Source organism: Ahaetulla prasina, chromosome 1, assembly GCF_028640845.1.
Source record: "Ahaetulla prasina isolate Xishuangbanna chromosome 1, ASM2864084v1, whole genome shotgun sequence".
In the NCBI taxonomy this organism is placed as follows: Eukaryota; Metazoa; Chordata; class Lepidosauria; order Squamata; family Colubridae; genus Ahaetulla; species Ahaetulla prasina.
Window position 1 is genome coordinate 40492743 of NC_080539.1, and position 17599 is coordinate 40510341.

Genomic DNA, 17599 nt, shown 5'->3' on the forward strand with positions numbered 1-17599 from the left:
GTATAAGATCATGAATCGGGGGGCTTTATTTGCTACGGATCTGGCATTACATAACATCAGCCGAAGGTCCAAGCCCTGAGGAGACTGGCCACTCGGGGAACGGGAAAAGTCTGAGGGGCCGGAGCGTGCAATCGCTTTTAAACAGCGAGTGCGCACCCCCTGAACATGATACGTCTTCCCCTTCCGCCCCTTACGGACCTCTTAGGAATGGGATGAGGTCAATAGTAGACAGTTTTTGGTTAAAGCTTTGGGGATTTTGAGAAGAGACCACTGAGTCAGATAGTGTGTTCCAAGCATTAACAATTCTGTTACAGAAGTCATATTTTCTGCAATCAAGATTGAAGCGGTTAACATTAAGTTTAAATCTATTGTTTGCTCTTGTATTGTTGTAATTGAAGCTGAAGTAGTCTTTAACAGGAAGGACATTGCAATAGATGATTCTATGAGTTAAACACAGGTCCTGTCGAAGGCGGCATTTCAATCCATTCTTGATCACTGCTTTATTTTTATCATTTTATATGACTTGCTGGTGCAGTTTCCTTTAATTATTAACTGGAATGTAAAATAAAGCTTTTTATATTTGTAAATAAAATATTTCTGTTTTGTTTTTAGTGAGGAAAAGACTGAACAGTTGCTGGATTGTAAGCAAGAATTTGAACAGAATGAAACTGAATTAAAGCGACTTCAACAAGAGGTTTGTGAATCATGGGTTAGACTGTTTTGTTGAAGTGAAATGCACTTGCTTGTGTTTATTAGTTCTATTAATGATGTTTCAAGCAGTGGGTCTTAATTAAGCAGATTTCAACTAAATAATGGCCATAGGATCTTAAACTTAAAATCATAACATTACTGGTATTGACCAGTGTATTTGTTATTTTCTGATTTTGTTTTTGTTTTAGAAATATTTTGTGTACTGTATTTAAAACTTAGCAAATCAATTTATGTTCAGAAAAAGAGGCATCTGCTGAATGCAGCTTCTATCTGCTTTTATTTATTCCTTTGGAAGAATTTAGAAAAGAGTGACCTGACGTTGTTCTATACACATTCTTTTTTTCTATAAGCAGATCATTTTCTATGTTATATTTTTTCTCATTATCAGAACGAATATAATATTTTAAGAATAAAAATACTTGAACTCTAAAAGAAAACATTTTAATTTACTAGATATTTGAATTGCCCAATTCAAGGAGCAGATAATATAGCTAAATGAATAATACATTAAGGAAAACATAAACTATAGGTAGTTTATATTTAATAATTACCAATATTTTTCATCATGTGTGAATTTTTATTTATTTATTTGTCATATTTAAGAATCACCCATCTCCTTTATAGAGAGGCTGTGGGAATTAAGGTTCCTAGGTACAGAGTTTCTATGGAATTTATTCTATAAGAATAAAATCAGTGCTCAACATATCAATATTAATGATCTTGAAAAGATGGTTACAAAAATGAATGCAATAATGTTGTTAGAAAAAAATGCTTATACAAATTGTGCTACTTATTGATTTTGTATTCTGAATAAATGCTAATGTTTACTAGTTTCCCTTTTCCATGCACACTAATGTCTGTGTGATTTCATGTTAATAGATAATATTATTCTTTCCTTCTGAACTTTTTTCATAAACACTAACATATATTTTGACTCATTTGCTAGAATATGAGTTTACTTTCGGATGCCCGATCTGCCAGAGTGTATCGGGATGAACTTGATGTTCTCAGAGAGAAGGCAATCCGGGTTGACAAGCTTGAAAGTGAACTCAGCCGATTTAAAGAAAGACTACATGATATTGAATTCTACAAGGCTAGAATAGAGGTAATTAGACATTTTTGGTTATGTGTATGTTCATTTTTTTTACTGATTATGTTTCTTACATGAATCAAGGTATTACTTGATTAGAATTCTGTGTTTGTGCTGATCTTGTTTTATGTTACAGGTCTAAAAAATATGCATCCTATTAGTAAAGAAAGGAGAAAGGGAAAAAGGAAAAAATGTAAAAAAGAAGAAAAGAAGAAAAAATATAGGAAAAAATAGCTTCTCCCTTCATTAAGACAAGTACAAGCATTTTCAGTAACTGAACATCTCTAATATTTCAGTCAAAAGTCTAATTCCATATCTCTTCTTTTTATCTATGAGCACATAGAGCTTTCATTCAATTGTAATCAGAAAAAGTCCATTTTAACAGTGGAGTATCAGAAATAACAATGCATATATTTTAACTTTTAAAAAAATGAAACAATTTCATATTTTCTTTCTTTACCTTGTAATTTTCTCAAAAAATACAAAGCAAAAAATTCTTCTTGCCATGTCTTATTTGTTTATGTCTATAAACAAATCTTTTAAAACCTCATCATTTAATCAAGAAAAACTCCATTAGGAGTTTTTATGCCAGATGAAACATATTAAAATTTTTAATTTCTTCAAATGATATTCCACAAATTAATTTATTATCACTTTTTTTATCTGCTCTCAATATTAATACTGTAGCTTATAACTTTATTTAAAAAGTCAAGAAAAACTATTTTCTTCCCATGTCTTATCTATAAACAAATCTTAAATCATCATCATTCAATGCTATTTAAGAAAAACTTATTAAAATCAGAAAAAAAAATATACATTGTACCTTGGTCAAATAAGGTAATAAATAAGATCTTGAAGTTTATATCTTTTAGATACTGTCTCAAAACCTGATTTCTTTTGTTTCTCTATTTTTTCTCAGGAATTCCTTCATAAATACTACAGGATGCAGTCATAAATATTTTAAAATCTTATTGCCAGTCTCTTTAAAAACATTCTAAAATTGATATTCTAATCACCCCTTTGGTGCTTATTCCAAATAAAAAAGCTATTTTTTAAGTTTTAAACTTAATAAAACATCTTTCACTGCAGAATGAAGGAAAATCACCCGTGTATTGAAACTTGTCCTTATGAAAGGTCTTAATATCCCAGAAGCAATTTCAAGCCATTTCCAGTAAAGGTGATTAAGACAGGAAGTGGGTGAATCTAGCATCCTTTTGAAGGCTCCAAACCACCACTTGAATGAAGTTGACTGTCCTGGCTTCCAGAGCTCTAAAAGCTGCTGGAGACCATAGTTTTACAGTCTTACCACAGGGAGACCTATAAGGAACATTCTGGGCAATCCCAAATTCTCCCCTTAATCTGGAGAGGAGTTCAGGAAGTCAATTCATTCACTCGCTCCACTTTCTGCCATAGTCATCAACTTTACTAAAAGTGTAGTGGTTTTTGTTGTTGTTGTTAGTTGTGAAGTCGTGTCTGACCCCATGGACAACATTCCTCCAGGCCTTCCTGTCCTCTACCATCCTCTGGAGTCCATTTAAACTCATGCCTACTACTTCAGTGACTCCATCCAGCCACCTCGTTCTCTGTCGTCCCCTTCTTCTTTTGCCCTCAATCTTTCCCAGCATTAGTTTTAGTCCACCATTATTTCCCCAGGGTCAACTATAAATCAGATTTCAGAGGATACTGTTAATATACCATGTATTTAAAGCGAGGAGTACCTTTGTTCTATAGTTATTATCAATTACTTTCCACATTTCCTTATTTATTTATTTTACTTGTTGGAATTTTGGAGTTCAATTTTTAAATATGGTTCTCTAAAATCAAAAAAGCATTGGATTAGTTTTGCCTCTAGATTTAGAATTATGTGCTTAGTATTTTATTCTGTCACATGTATTTTTCTTAAATAGTTGTGTTAATTTATGTAAAATATAACAAGTAGTTTTTACATTTTGTTTGGTGTGTGCTATTTTAATTTTTTTTACTACTTTGTTTCTTATTTGATTATCAGTTTCATATTTCTCATTTATTACTGTAGGAACTAAAAGAAGATAATCAAGTATTATTGGAAACAAAAACAATGTTGGAAGATCAATTAGAGGGAACCCGAGCCCGTTCTGATAAATTGCATGAATTAGAAAAGGAGAATCTGCAATTAAAAGCTAAACTCCACGATATGGAGATGGTGAGCATACAGGATGAGATAGAAAAAGTCATTTTTTAGAACAAACTTACAGCTAGTCTTCAGTTGCCAATGGTTATTGGGACTAGGAACTTCATCACTAAGCAATGGGGTCATAAAGCATGCCATCATTGACCGCACCAATTTATGACAACAGTTGTTCCCATAGTTTGGGTTATTATTGTTAGGCCAATCTTCCGTGGTCCTGTGACTTCCTGCTGGCTTCCCCATTGACTTTGCTTGTTGGAAACCAGAAGTGAAATGGTGATCACAAGACTGCAATATGCTGTGATTTTGTAATTGTGACTTAGTTGTCAAGCACCTGAATGGCAATCAATGACTGCAGGAATGCTGCAACAGCCACAATTATAAGGATTTGTTGTAGGTCCGCTTTGTTCAGTGCCATTGTAACTTCAAAAATATACTGAATGAGTGGATATTACCTGAAGAAATTCACATACTCACTTACTGAACGAATGGACATATTATGAATCTGCTTATTTTGCCTGCTCATAGCTTTTTTGGTGTGCTTTTATCTTAAATAAATGACGTATTGTAACCTGCTTGATTATTTATAACCTGCTTGATTATTTAACGTTTATATAATTAAAATTAAAGAATATTTGTGTTTAAAAGTATAACCACCAAAGGAGGAAAATGATCATCATATATCTTCATTTTTTTGCAGTTCTGCAAATATACATTAAATATTAATATTTTTATTGTTAGTTTTGCAGCTGTAACTTTCAGAGAAAAATCATTTTTTTAAAAATGGCAACCTTTGTTAGATGAAAATATGATATAGATAGTTCTGAGGTTGCAATCATTCATTCAGCAACCAAAGTTACAGTGCCACTGAATGAAAGGGATTTGTGACTAGTTTTCAGAGTTCCATCTGTCACATCCCTCATAGTCATGCAATCATGCTCCAGGCACTCAGAGTCGACAACATGATTGTGATTTCTGATACTTCCTGCCATTTGCCATAGTTTTCCCCCCCATTTTTTTTGTCTGCCTGTGCTTCAGACACCCTGCACCCAGCACAATCCCACAGCACTTTTGCCCCTGCCCCTGCTGTAGAGCCCTACCCACTTGCATTGCCCTGCCACACTCTCCACTGCAGCTCTTATCCGCTGGCCTGATTACTTGGGACTTTTACCTCCTCCTGCTGAAGAACTAACACCACACGGTCCAGGGGCTACAATGGCATTTGGGACTACTGGATTGCAGTTGCTAAGTAATGCAGTCATGAGATGTCACACTTTATGACTGCATCAATTAATGATGGATGTTTGGTCCAATTGCTGTCAGAACCTGAGGCCTGCCTGCAGAAATAAATAAAATAAAATGGCATTTAATGACTTAAAGACTAAAAGAATTGATGGAAAAAATAACTTATGACTTCTTTCAAAATAATTTTTCTTTTCAAATAGCAAATAGAAAGTTTAAAAACCACTCTTTTACTCCTTGTACAGGTAGTTCTCAACTCACAATCACAATTGAGTCCAAAATTTCTGTTGCTGAGCAAGACAGTTGTTTGTTAATTTTGCCCCATTTTATGACCTTTCTTGCCACAGTGTTAAGTGAATCACAGCAGTTTTTAAATGAGTGAATCTAACTTAAAATTTGTTAAGTGAATCTGGCTTCCCCATTAACTTTGCTTGTCAGAAGGTCACAAAAGTTGATCAGATGACCCCAGGACACCGCTACTGTCATAAATATATGCCAATTGTGGGCCTCTGGTGGCTCAACAGGCTAATGCAGCCTGTTATTAACAGCAACTGCCTGCAATATTGCAGGTTCAAGTCCCACCAGGTCCAAGGTTGACTCAGCCTTCCATCCTTTATAAGGTAGGTAAAATGAGGACCCAGATTGTTGGGGGCAATAAGTTGACTTTGTATATAATATACAAATGGATGAAGACTATTGCCTGACATAGTGTAAGCCGCCCTGAGTCTTCGGAGAAGGGTGGGATATAAATGCAAATTTTAAAAAAAGTGTCTGAATTTTGATCAAGTTGCATGCTGCAATGGTCATAAATGTGAAAAACAATCAAAAGTTACTTTTTTTACTTCATTGAAACTTTGAACAGTCACTAAACAAATGTTGTAAATTGAGGACTACCTGTAATATTCTGAGTGGCTGAAGCTGACCAGAACTTCAGATTATGATTTTTTTTTCCATCTCTACCAAACTGGAAATACAGCAGTGACCTTTTTGATTGAATTATTTAACGTTTTATAAATACTAAATATTTAAACCATTTAAATAGTTTTGTAATGTTTAGAGTGTTTTCCTAATGTCATAATTCCTTATATTTTAAAGGTAGCTAGCATTAGATTTACTTTCGTTGTTTTTGTGTTGCCAATAACTTATTGTAGTTTCACTAATAAAGTAGAAGATTTAGGTAGTAGCATTAGGCTAAAATTTGGTTACTGAAACATATGTGGTTGCCTTTTGAGAGGAGGTTTTAAAGAAAGTTTATATGAAACTATTTTTTAAGGAACGTGATATGGATCGGAAGAAAATTGAGGAACTTATGGAGGAAAATATGTCACTAGAAATGGCTCAGAAGCAAAGTATGGATGAATCACTACATTTGGGCTGGGAACTTGAACAGATAAACAGATCATCAGAAATTTCCGAAGGTAGCTAAACTTATTTGTTGTCCAGATAGTATATGAACAATTTAACATTCAGATTCTTTAAAGACTGGTTCAAATATTGGTCAATTTTCCTTCAGGGGACTCAAATACTATTTGAAAAAGGTAATATCCATATTAGTTCAGAGGAATACTTGCTGCCTTCTAGTTTTGGTTGTTATTAGCATTTTTATTATATTTATTATTATTATTAATTTTTATATCTGCCCATGTGAACAAATGTCTCTAAATAATATTTTTTCAAATATGGAATGCAATGGAATCCAAGAAAGTGAATGCTGGCAATCTCATAGCAATTTAAATGAAGTATCCAATTGTACATTATTGATCTTGTTTAGGTTGTGAAGTTATTTTTGAAAATATTTTATGGAGGGTTTATTAAGTAGAAGTAGTGCATTTTCCAAAAAAGAAAAATGTCTCAATCAATTTTAATTTTCACTGTATATATATTGACCTCCATGTTGTCACGTCTGAAGAGTAATTTGTATATTTTACTCCACAAATTTAAGCAAAATTCTGCGCATTCTTGATTTTGTAAACTTGCAGCTTCAGACTTCAAATTATCAATAGATTGTCTCATATAAATATTTGTCATTCAGGATATTCTTCATAATTATATTTTGATTAATAAAAAGTCGTGATGCTTGGTCCATACTATTGAGGTTCAATTTCAGCTTGGAAAAAACATTTATTAAAGTAATTGTTTAGATTTAGTATTTATTCCTTTTTGAAAAAAGAAAACAGTAGCTGAAGCTCTGTTCTTTTCTAATTATATATGAGTAATAGTTTAGATAACAAAGGGCAATTTATTCTTTTTATCTTCCATTTTAACTCAACAGTGCCACAGAAATCACTTGGTCATGAAGTGAATGAACTAACATCGAGTAGATTATTAAAACTAGAAATGGAAAATCAAACTTTATTAAAAACAGTAGAAGAATTACAACATGCAATGGGTTCCGTAGAAGGCAATAACTCGAAACTAATGAAAATGGAAAGAGAAAATCAAAGGCTGAATAAAAAGGTATCAGTTATTTTATGATTCTGTTAGAAAGTTGTTATATACAAGTGATATTCTATAAATTTAGCTTTTGTCAATATATCCAAAGTACAATGCTGCTACCATACACTTAACTGCCTCTGCCTATTTCTGTTTATTCCATTGTTTGTAACAATACTCTAGTCCCGTGATGGTGAACCTATGGCACACGTGCCACAGGTGGAATGCAGAGCCATATCGGTAGGCACGCGAGCTCAGCTCTAGTGCACGCATGCATGCGCCAGCCAGCTGATTTTCAGGCCTTCTGGGCCCACCGGAAGTAGGGAAACAGGCTGTTTCCTGCCTCCAGAGGGCTTGGGGGGGGGGGAGGCCTGCTTTTCGTTCTTCCCAAGCTCCAGAGCCTTTCTAGGAGCATGAGGAGGATGAAAACAGCCTCCCCCCCCCCTCAAGGCCCTCTGGAGGCTGGAAATGGCCCGTTTGCCATGGGACCAGAAGGTCTGTTTTTTGCTCTCCCCAGATTCCAGAGCCTCTCTAGGAGCTTGGGGAAGGCGAAAACAGTCTTCCCCACCCCTCCGGAGGCCAGAAACAGAAGTTGGCAAACGGGCCATTTCAGGCCTCCGGGTGGGGGGGTAGACCGTTTTTGACCTCCCCAAGCTCCTAGAGAGGCTCTGGAATCTGGGAAGAGCAAAAAACGGGCATTCTGGTCCCACCAAAAGTTGGCAAACGGACCATTTCCGGGATCCGGTGGGCTTCCAGGGGGGTCAGGAAGACCATTTTCACCCTTCCCAGGCTCCTAGAGAGGCTCTGGAGCTTGGGGAGAGCAAAAAACAGGCTTAATGGGCCACCAGGCCGTCGCGTGCCAAAAGCAAGGGGAGTCCAGATGGGGAGCGTGCACATGCCCGGAGGGCTTAATGTGTAGAATTATGGGTATGGGCACACACTTACCTCACACATACACACACACACACACACACACACACACACACACACACACTGCACTCCACTCGCTTTCGGCACATGATGGCAAAAAGGTTAGTCATCACTACTCTAGTCAGTAGAAATCTGGTCAATTTTACGGGATGTCTTACTGGAATAATATTTCATTTTTGCAAAGGAAGGATTTTAGTACCAATTCTTTTGTAACTAAATGGCATTCATTAGGACTTTCCGTTAATACATAACTTTGGAGAGAAAATAGAGAAGGACGAGAACACATGGGGTGGACAGGTGAATGAATGGATGTGAAGGTAAGTAACGGAATCTGTAAATATTTGTTGTGATAGAGGTTTATAAGAACTGAATACAAAGAAGATCCCAGAGTGAATGAGAGAGAAATTAAAAGTGAGATATGGATAAATAGAGCCCCAGTCAGTTTTTAATCCTTGTGGGCATTGTACCCCTGGATTAGGAGGTTATCCTAATCTCTCTTTAAAATTCTCTTTTTAATCTAATTTAATCTAATCTTTTTGCTACATCTCATTGAAAGAAGTATAATTTTTAAGCAGAAAAACATAAATACAAGCATCTTTGCTTTTTTCCTCTATCAAATTTTAATATGATAATAAAAATACAAAATATTTTATGTAAAGCAATCCTTTATGTTTTTGTTTTTTGAGGAACTTTTCTTAATGAAGGAATAACCTGTGGTACAAAATCTTGGATGCAATTTTTCTTTTTATTAAAATTTCATTTCTGATAGACTTTTGATATAGGAAAGTATTATTTAATCTGTTCCTTCAAAAAGCTATATACTTTCACTTCAAAATTTCACTTCAAAATTTAAAATTGATAAATTTCCTTACAGCTGGAAGGACTGAAGAATGAATTTACTGAAGAGAAACAGAGTCATCAGAGTAGTCAGAATCTTTGCAAAGATCTCATGAAAGAAAAAGCACAGCTTGAAAAAACAATTGAAACTTTGAGAGAAAATTCAGAGAGACAGGTACATAATATACACAGATATTTGTTTTATTGAGGTTTGTGCATTTAAATAATAAGGATTATATTCTCTGGTGCTTTAATAAAATGTTCTTAATTTAACAGAAACTGTCATAAGTAGAAGAGTGATTTTTGTACATTCTATATTTTGAGAATTCAAGAACAAAAACAAATATTGTCCCCCAAACCTCACAATATTGCAAAATCTTCTAAGATTGTGGCAAACTCATTCTGAAAAGTCATGAATGATTAGAATTCTTCTTTGAGATTTCTTTCATGTTTTAAAAAAATTAAATAAATCCTTAAAATAATTTGAGATCATTTCGGATTATAAATATCACTAACTGTTGCATTGCAATCCTGCATGCTATAGTTTCAAGAAATCAGCAGATATTTCATTGGTCTTAGATTTCTATCAGCAATATTAATCATATAATTTAGAATATTATATAAAATAAATGAATATTGATCTAGTTTTCCTACTGTAGTTTTTATATGAATATTTTTAATTTCTTTTTATTATTTATATGTCTTTGTGTTTAAATCTCAAATTGTCAGTTTCCTGAGAACTAGCCTTTTCCATACAATACATAAGAAGGCAAGAGACAGAAACCATAATGCATTAATGATTAGTCTTTCAGTGAGCCAGCAATCTTTGATATCAGATTAACTAGAATACATATATATTCTTTGAAGAAACAAATGATTCAATTTGTTCTAAAGTGGGAGGCAATTAATGAGAAAATTTGCTCATTATCCCTAAAGTGTGTGACTGTTGGGTTTTTCTTCAAACAGAATAGTTTAAGCCTTTTTTCTTGACTAATTTAAGAAATAATTTGAGTTGATGATATAATTAACTGTATTTGCCTAATGTTTTTATCCAGATATTTTCTTTTTTTCTTTTTTGCTAAAGTGTAAAAAGTTAAAGAGTAAGCCAAAATCTTTGATCAAAAAGGTCCTCTTCCAATGTTTTAGCTCTCTGACATTCATTCTTTACGAAAGGGAAATCTTCCTGTTGGTTAAACTGATAAAATGCTTAAGGAAAAACTCCACTGGTTATGCCTGCCCTCTACAGATTTGAAAATGAGATGTTTGAATTGAAATAGGTATAGGGTGATAAAATAATATATCTGCCTCACTGCAGGTCAAAACTTAGTTTTATAATTTAGATTGTAAAATGCATCCTTTCAAATCTTAACTCTTAGAACTCTTATATTATCTAAATACAAAATACCCATAGCTGATTTAAACTTTTTTTTCATTTCAATGAATTAGATTAAAATCCTGGAACAGGAAATTGAACACTTGAATCAGACTGTAACTTCACTTCGACAGCGTTCACAAATCAGTGCTGAAGCAAGAGTAAAAGATATTGAGAAGGAAAATAAAATTCTCCATGAATCTATCAAGGAGACAAGCAGCAAACTGAGTAAAATAGAATTTGAAAAGAAGCAAATGAAAAAAGAGTTAGAACATTATAAAGAAAGGGGAGAAAGAGTAGATGAGCTGGAGAAAGAGGTTCATCATCTTGAAAAAGAAAATGAACTATTACAGAAAAGAATTACTAATTTAAAAATTACATGTGAAAAAATTGATTCTTTAGAACAAGAGAATTCCAGTCTAGATGTTGAAAACAGAAAGCTGAAAAAGACTTTAGATAGTCTGAAAAATCTCAGCTTTCAGTTAGAGTCCTTAGAGAAAGAGAATGTGCAACTTGATGAAGAAAACTTAGAACTCAGAAGATCTGTTGAATCTTTGAAGAGTACCAACATCAAGATGGCTCAGTTAGAACTAGAAAATAAAGAACTGGAAAGTGAGAAAGGCCAGCTACAGAAGAGCCTGGATCTTATGAAAACATCCTTTAAAAAGACAGAACGTTTAGAAGTGAGTTATCAAGGCTTGGATACAGAAAATCAAAGGTTGCAGAAAACCCTAGAAAACAATAACAAAAAGATTCAACATCTAGAAAGTGAATTACAAGAACTGGAGTCAGAAAATCAAACCCTGCAAAAAAATCTTGAGGAACTCAAAATCTCCAGTAAACGTTTAGAAAAATTAGAAAAAGAGAATAAACTTTTGGAGCAAGAGACAACCCAGCTAGAAAAAGATAAGAAACAGCTAGAGAAAGAGAATAAAAGACTCAGGCAACAAGCAGATGTTATGGATAGCACACTAGAAGAAAATAATGTGAAAATAGGTCACCTGGAAAAAGAGAACAAGTCACTCTTTAAAGAAATTGGTTTATGTAAAGAAGCATCTATTCGTCTAAAAGAAGTGGAAAAGGAAAATAAAGAGCTTGTAAAAAGAGCTACCATTGATAAAAAAACACTTGTTACATTACGTGAGGTAACATTCATTATTGCATGATATGCTCTCATAAAGAGGAACATAGCTGTAATGTGTTAGTTATATATCACTGTTATTTCCACAATAATTTACTAATCAGAAATTATTTGTATTTTAATTTATTTAGACTTAATGTTAAAAGCTCTTTATAAACTCAGATTCAGAAATATTGTTTAAATGTTCTAAGACACTAAGTTTGTACTATTTTATGGGCTTCCATATAATATGTAAATCAGAATAATTTTATTTATTTTTTCTTTAGTTAGATGTGTCAATTCTCTGAGTACTTGTACTTTGATTCTTTCCACACCATAGCTACTTATTGCTATTGGGCATTCCTTGAAAGGATTTTTTTTATGAAATAAATTGATACATAACTATATTTCTTTCATATAGCAATCACTTTCTCCAAGACTCTTTTATGACATAGATAAGTTGTCTCCCTTCAAAATTAAGTAATAGCTTCCTCCTTGCTTTTTCAGGTTTCTTATTGCTTCCTAACGTTGTGCACTTAGTTAATTGACAAAGAGAGTATGCAACTTTGCTTTATCCTGAAGTCACAGCTATTTTGCTACAAAACAACAGTAGAAACAGTGAAAGTTATACTGTAATCTATTCTGATCGACATTACACAAAAGCTACTTAATTGTGAGATCAATCAATCAAACATCATCCTGCTGTGCTTAATAAAAAGAAATAATGGTGTCAGTTTTTTTAAACAACATATTGAAGTGGTATTACACAACATACACAGTGGTATTAGAAAACCATACTGGTGATTTTTTTGTCCATAGTGAACAGGATTTTTCTTGTTGTTCAGTTGCTAAGTTGAGCCATATTCTTTACCACCCTATGGACCATAACATGCCACTCCCACCCCCCATTGTCTCCCAATGTTTGCCCAAATTCATATTCATTGCTTCAATGACACTAACTAATCATCTCATCCTCTGCGATCCCCTTCTTCTTTTGCCTACAATCTTTCCCAAGATCAGGGTCTTTTCTAATAAGTCCTTGCTTCTCCTTAGGTGGCCAAAATATTTGAGCTTCAGCTTCAGTAGCTGTCCTTCCAAAGTGAAGAGGATAGTACTGCAATATCCTTGACTCCATTTGAAATAAGTTATTTTTTAAAGTTAGTTCTATCTAAAATAAGCTGAATTCACTTGGAATTCTCCATGTATAAAGAAGTTTGGATTATTCCCTGAGTCCCTAGGGAGATAGGGCGGTATAAAAGTACAAATAATAAATAAATAAATAAATTTTGAAAACATGAAGTAGGCTTTTATTTTAAAGGAATATATAGGAATACAATGCAAGGAAAACTAGAAAACAACGATTTAGCATAGGAATAATTTAGATTAGCAGTCCCCAACCTTTGAGGCTTGGCAGCCCAGCTGGGAGGGGGGGATAGGGGAACTCAACTTGCACAAGCAATGGGCTGGTGTGCATGCGCACAAATGCTTGCTGACAGGCTGCTCACACAATTTGAGCTTCATGCACGCACTCTGACCAGCCACTTGTGCAGCCCAATTCCAAATAGGCCACAACCCAGGGCTTGAGGACTCCTGATCTACTAGATCTCAATGTAGTACTGCTATAGGAGAGAAAGAGAGTTAAAGATGGTTTGAAAGATTCTTTTCTGTACCCATCTTGTTTATACTAAACAAATTTGACAGATTTTGTACTGTTTAAAACAAGTGTGAGTTGTATAGGAACCTTTCTAGGAATCACTTACTGAAAATCTGTGTCTCTTTTGTTATATCTTGTAACAAATAGTCAGTCCATTCTTTTGTTTTAAGGATTTGGTGAATGAAAAACTGAAGACACAGCAGATGAATAATGACTTAGAAAAACTTACACATGAACTTGAAAAGATAGGTTTAAACAAGGAACGTCTCTTACATGACGAGCAGAGTACTGATGACAGGTATGAGTATGTAAAAGACATTCTGGATTAGATTGATGGAAACTCTCCATGATATTTGTTTTTTTAAGGATCTATTGCTCACATATCTTTGCTGAGAAAATAGGCACTTCTTTCAGTCACTTTGTCAGATTTTTATCATAAGAAATGCTGCACATTAATAAAGAAATGAAGTTGCTCTGTGGTGTTTGTGCAAGGGTAACGAAAAATCATATTTTTTTAAATGGTGGTGGTTTTAGAAATGTAGATTCTGGAGCTTAGTAATAAGAAAATTGTTTTTCAGATAATATCTTTCAGGCAGAAGAAGCACAACCTCTGAAACTAATTTTGATTATCCTTAGCTTGCTATATCTGCAAATGTAATATCAGTGGCGTACAAACATTTGTATGTATATCCTTTACTTGAAGGATATACCTGTGAAAATAGGAAAAAGGTTGTTAAGAAAGGCAGAATTTCAGCTTCTGACTAGCTCTTCTGTCAATTGAGAGTAATAATTGGTCCTGCAGTCGGTTATTAGCAGTCATTAACATAATGATCATGGGAGATTTAGTATATTTTATCTCTAAGTTAAACAGCTTTATATTTTATATCTTGCAACAACTTTTCAATATGCAGCCTTAAGGAAAATACCAGTGGTTTTCCTATTTTAAAATATATATTCTGTTATTTGTTCCATCCATAGCTCTTAACAACTGTAGAATTAGGTCAGAGAGAACTGTGGGGAAAGCAAATTTAGTGATCGGATCAGAAGACAAATAAAGTGGAATGAGGAAATTTATTTAAGACTGAATGTTTTATATTGTCAGGTTAAATAGGATCCATTCTAATACGAAATTTTAGACGTTTTTTCTCCAAGTGTAATACAGTGTATTGTTTAGGGGAATAGAAGACAATTTACTAACATTTAAATAAATTTTTGGTAGATAAGACATTTGTACCATGGTTGCATTTTTTACAATTTATCAATTTTTTTATTTCTGGTGTATATACCAACAAATATATGTATTCTACTACTTATATACAGCAATGCTCTCTCCAAAGCCATGATTCACAGTTTACAACTGTCAGATGCAAAACAATCAAACAAATAAAATCTTAGACATCATAAAGCAATTGTTGCCTTTAAAACAAACAAAATACAGTAATCAAATTGTAATGCAAAATATAGTACAAAAAAGGCCAACAATATTAAAACCAGAACAGATTAAAAGCAGCACCACTGTGGAATATGAAATATGAAAATAGGTATTCATATTTCTATAATATTGGGACTGGAACTAAAAAATTCTTGGCCCTACTAGATTCAGGTCTAGCTTTGAACACATGCACACTCTTGACATCTGGGAACAGTAGTTTTTTTTCACTCAGATAAATGTTCCAAAACTGTCAGGTTAGCATTTTCAAATTCATTAAGTTGACATAAAGGTTATGAATTATTCCAAGTGAATTACTGATAATGAGAATTTTATTAAAATTGTTTCATTAAACAGTAAGTACAAACTTTTGGAGTCAAGGTTAGAGTCCACACTGAAGAAATCACTTGAAATAAAAGAAGAAAAAATTGCTGCTTTGGAAGCTCGATTAGAAGAATCAACAAATCTCAATCGACAGCTGCGCCAAGAGCTTAAGATAGTAAGTTAAAACATGTTCCCATCTGTCTTGTGATATAACAGTAACTTATTTTTAAATTCATAAAAAGTTTACACTTATTAAACTGCAAATCCATAAATTAAAAATGTCTACTATTTACAAACACTGCTAATTTGAAAGCAAAAGAGTTGTTAAAATGCAGTTTTCACAACCTGTACTTTTCCACTGTTAATCTGTTCCTTTTTTTCAGAATAGGAAAGAGGGAGAATAGCCGTTAAGTCTTAGCTCACTAAAATGCCTTTCACTATACTTTTTCTGCCTCTCTTGCAAGGGTTTCACTCTACTTGATTGACTCTGCCAATTACTCTAAAAATGATGGGTAATATTAATTTTTGCATCATACTATTTCTATTTGCATTAATATTAATTCTTAAATTTTATAGATCATTTAAAATATAGTTTAAAAGTTATTGAGTCATAAGAATATTTAGATGTATAGTTCTTTTGTGTGCCTGGAAACCAAATTCTATCTTTGTTCAGTAGGTCTTACTCCAAATAGTGGGTATAGGATTGTAGTCTGAACATGCATTGATCTGTGCTTGATGAATCATAAATGAAATAAGGGAATAATTAACAATGCAATCATTAGAAAAAATCTTGATATGGGCTAAACAAATACTAAATATTTGCATGCAGTATTTTCTGCAACAATAAGTAGTGACGAGTATTAAATCTTATTCTCAGATAAGATTGTTATTTGCATTTTTATCCTATTTGTTTTTGCAGTTCACAGCAAAGAGGTTGTTATAGAAATAAAGACAATTAATAATTGTCCTGCTGCTTAATAGTGATCAGATTATTGGACTAGAACTGGGGAGACCTAGGTTCAAATCTCCATTCAATCAGTTTATCCAGTTTATCAGTAGTGGGTTTCAACTTTGGTTGCTATTGGTTCGCTCGCAGGTGCACGTGATACTTCTGCATATACGCAAAGATGTCCAGGCAGTTGGGTGGAGCCTCCCACTGCCACCATTACCGGTTCGCCCAACTCGGGGCGAACTGGTAGCAACCCACTACTGCCTCACTTATAACCTAACCTGGTTTTTATGAAATTAAAGTATATACTTTTTTGAGGGAAAATATAGTAGAAATATAATTTATTTATTTATTTATTTATTTATTTATTTATTTGCATTTATATCCCGCCCTTCTCTGAAGACTCAGGGCAGCTTACACTATGTTAAGCAATAGTCTTCATCCATTTGTATATTATATACAAAGTCAACTTATTGCCCCCAACAATCTGGGTCTTCATTTTACCTACCTTATAAAGGATGGAAGTGCTCCAGATCCGAGGATTCTTCTGCTTTGGCGGAACCAATCACCACGACCAAACGCCGAGATTTATTTTGGACAATAAAGGATTATACCGGACAGAACGAAAGTGGGAGAACTTTAAGCAAGTAGCCAAGCCCATTTCCCGATACTTTGTAACAAGCTTGAAAACAGCAAGAAAATGGAGGCGAATTGTTAACAAGTTAACGAGTGGAAAGCGAAAGTGATACTTTCAGCGTGTGCCTCTGCAGTTGGTAATTTGCATGTTACTTGCTGCTTTAACTCTTTGCTGCCTGCTGATAGAATCTAGGGAGATTTTTAAATACTGCTTTAAAAGACTGTGTTTCAGAAGTTAAGAAGATTTAAAGTGAATATTAAGTTGGAAATAAATAAATAAATAATTTTATAGAAGATGGCAGCCAAACAATTAAAGTCTACTGTAACAAAGAGCTCTGGAACTTTATCAGCTGGTGCCTCCAGCTCATACAGCAGAGACTAGAACATTGAATTTAGAGGCGTTACAAGAGAACTTAAAAGGCTTTATAGAAGAAAATTTAAAGTAATAACTGATGAGATGTCTGAAATGAAAGAGCAGATATCAGAAATTCAAGTGGGAAATAAAGAAGTTAAAGAAGGATTTGTAATGGCAGTACAAAGTTTGGCAACGAATGTGATTTTATTGGAAGAGGAGGTTGAAGAATTAAGCAACATAATTCAAAATTAGAAAATAAAATGGATGAATTTCAAAGTAAAATGGAAAAGACAGAGGATGAAATAGTTTTGATACAATATAGAAATATGGAATTTGCTCTTAGAATTCGA

At 33.7% G+C, this 17599-nt stretch overlaps 1 protein-coding gene across 1 annotated transcript in view; it reads left to right on the top strand.

Moving 5' to 3' along the window:
• Window positions 1-17599, top strand: part of CCDC88A (coiled-coil domain containing 88A) — a 93866-nt gene that overhangs the window by 36801 nt on the left and 39466 nt on the right. The window contains exons 9-17 of the mRNA XM_058164806.1: window positions 613-694; window positions 1658-1816; window positions 3837-3983; window positions 6484-6628; window positions 7483-7667; window positions 9448-9585; window positions 10857-11927; window positions 13727-13854; window positions 15343-15484. Coding sequence (XP_058020789.1) covers window positions 613-694; window positions 1658-1816; window positions 3837-3983; window positions 6484-6628; window positions 7483-7667; window positions 9448-9585; window positions 10857-11927; window positions 13727-13854; window positions 15343-15484 — 2197 coding nt within the window. The remainder of the gene's footprint in view (window positions 1-612; window positions 695-1657; window positions 1817-3836; window positions 3984-6483; window positions 6629-7482; window positions 7668-9447; window positions 9586-10856; window positions 11928-13726; window positions 13855-15342; window positions 15485-17599) is intronic.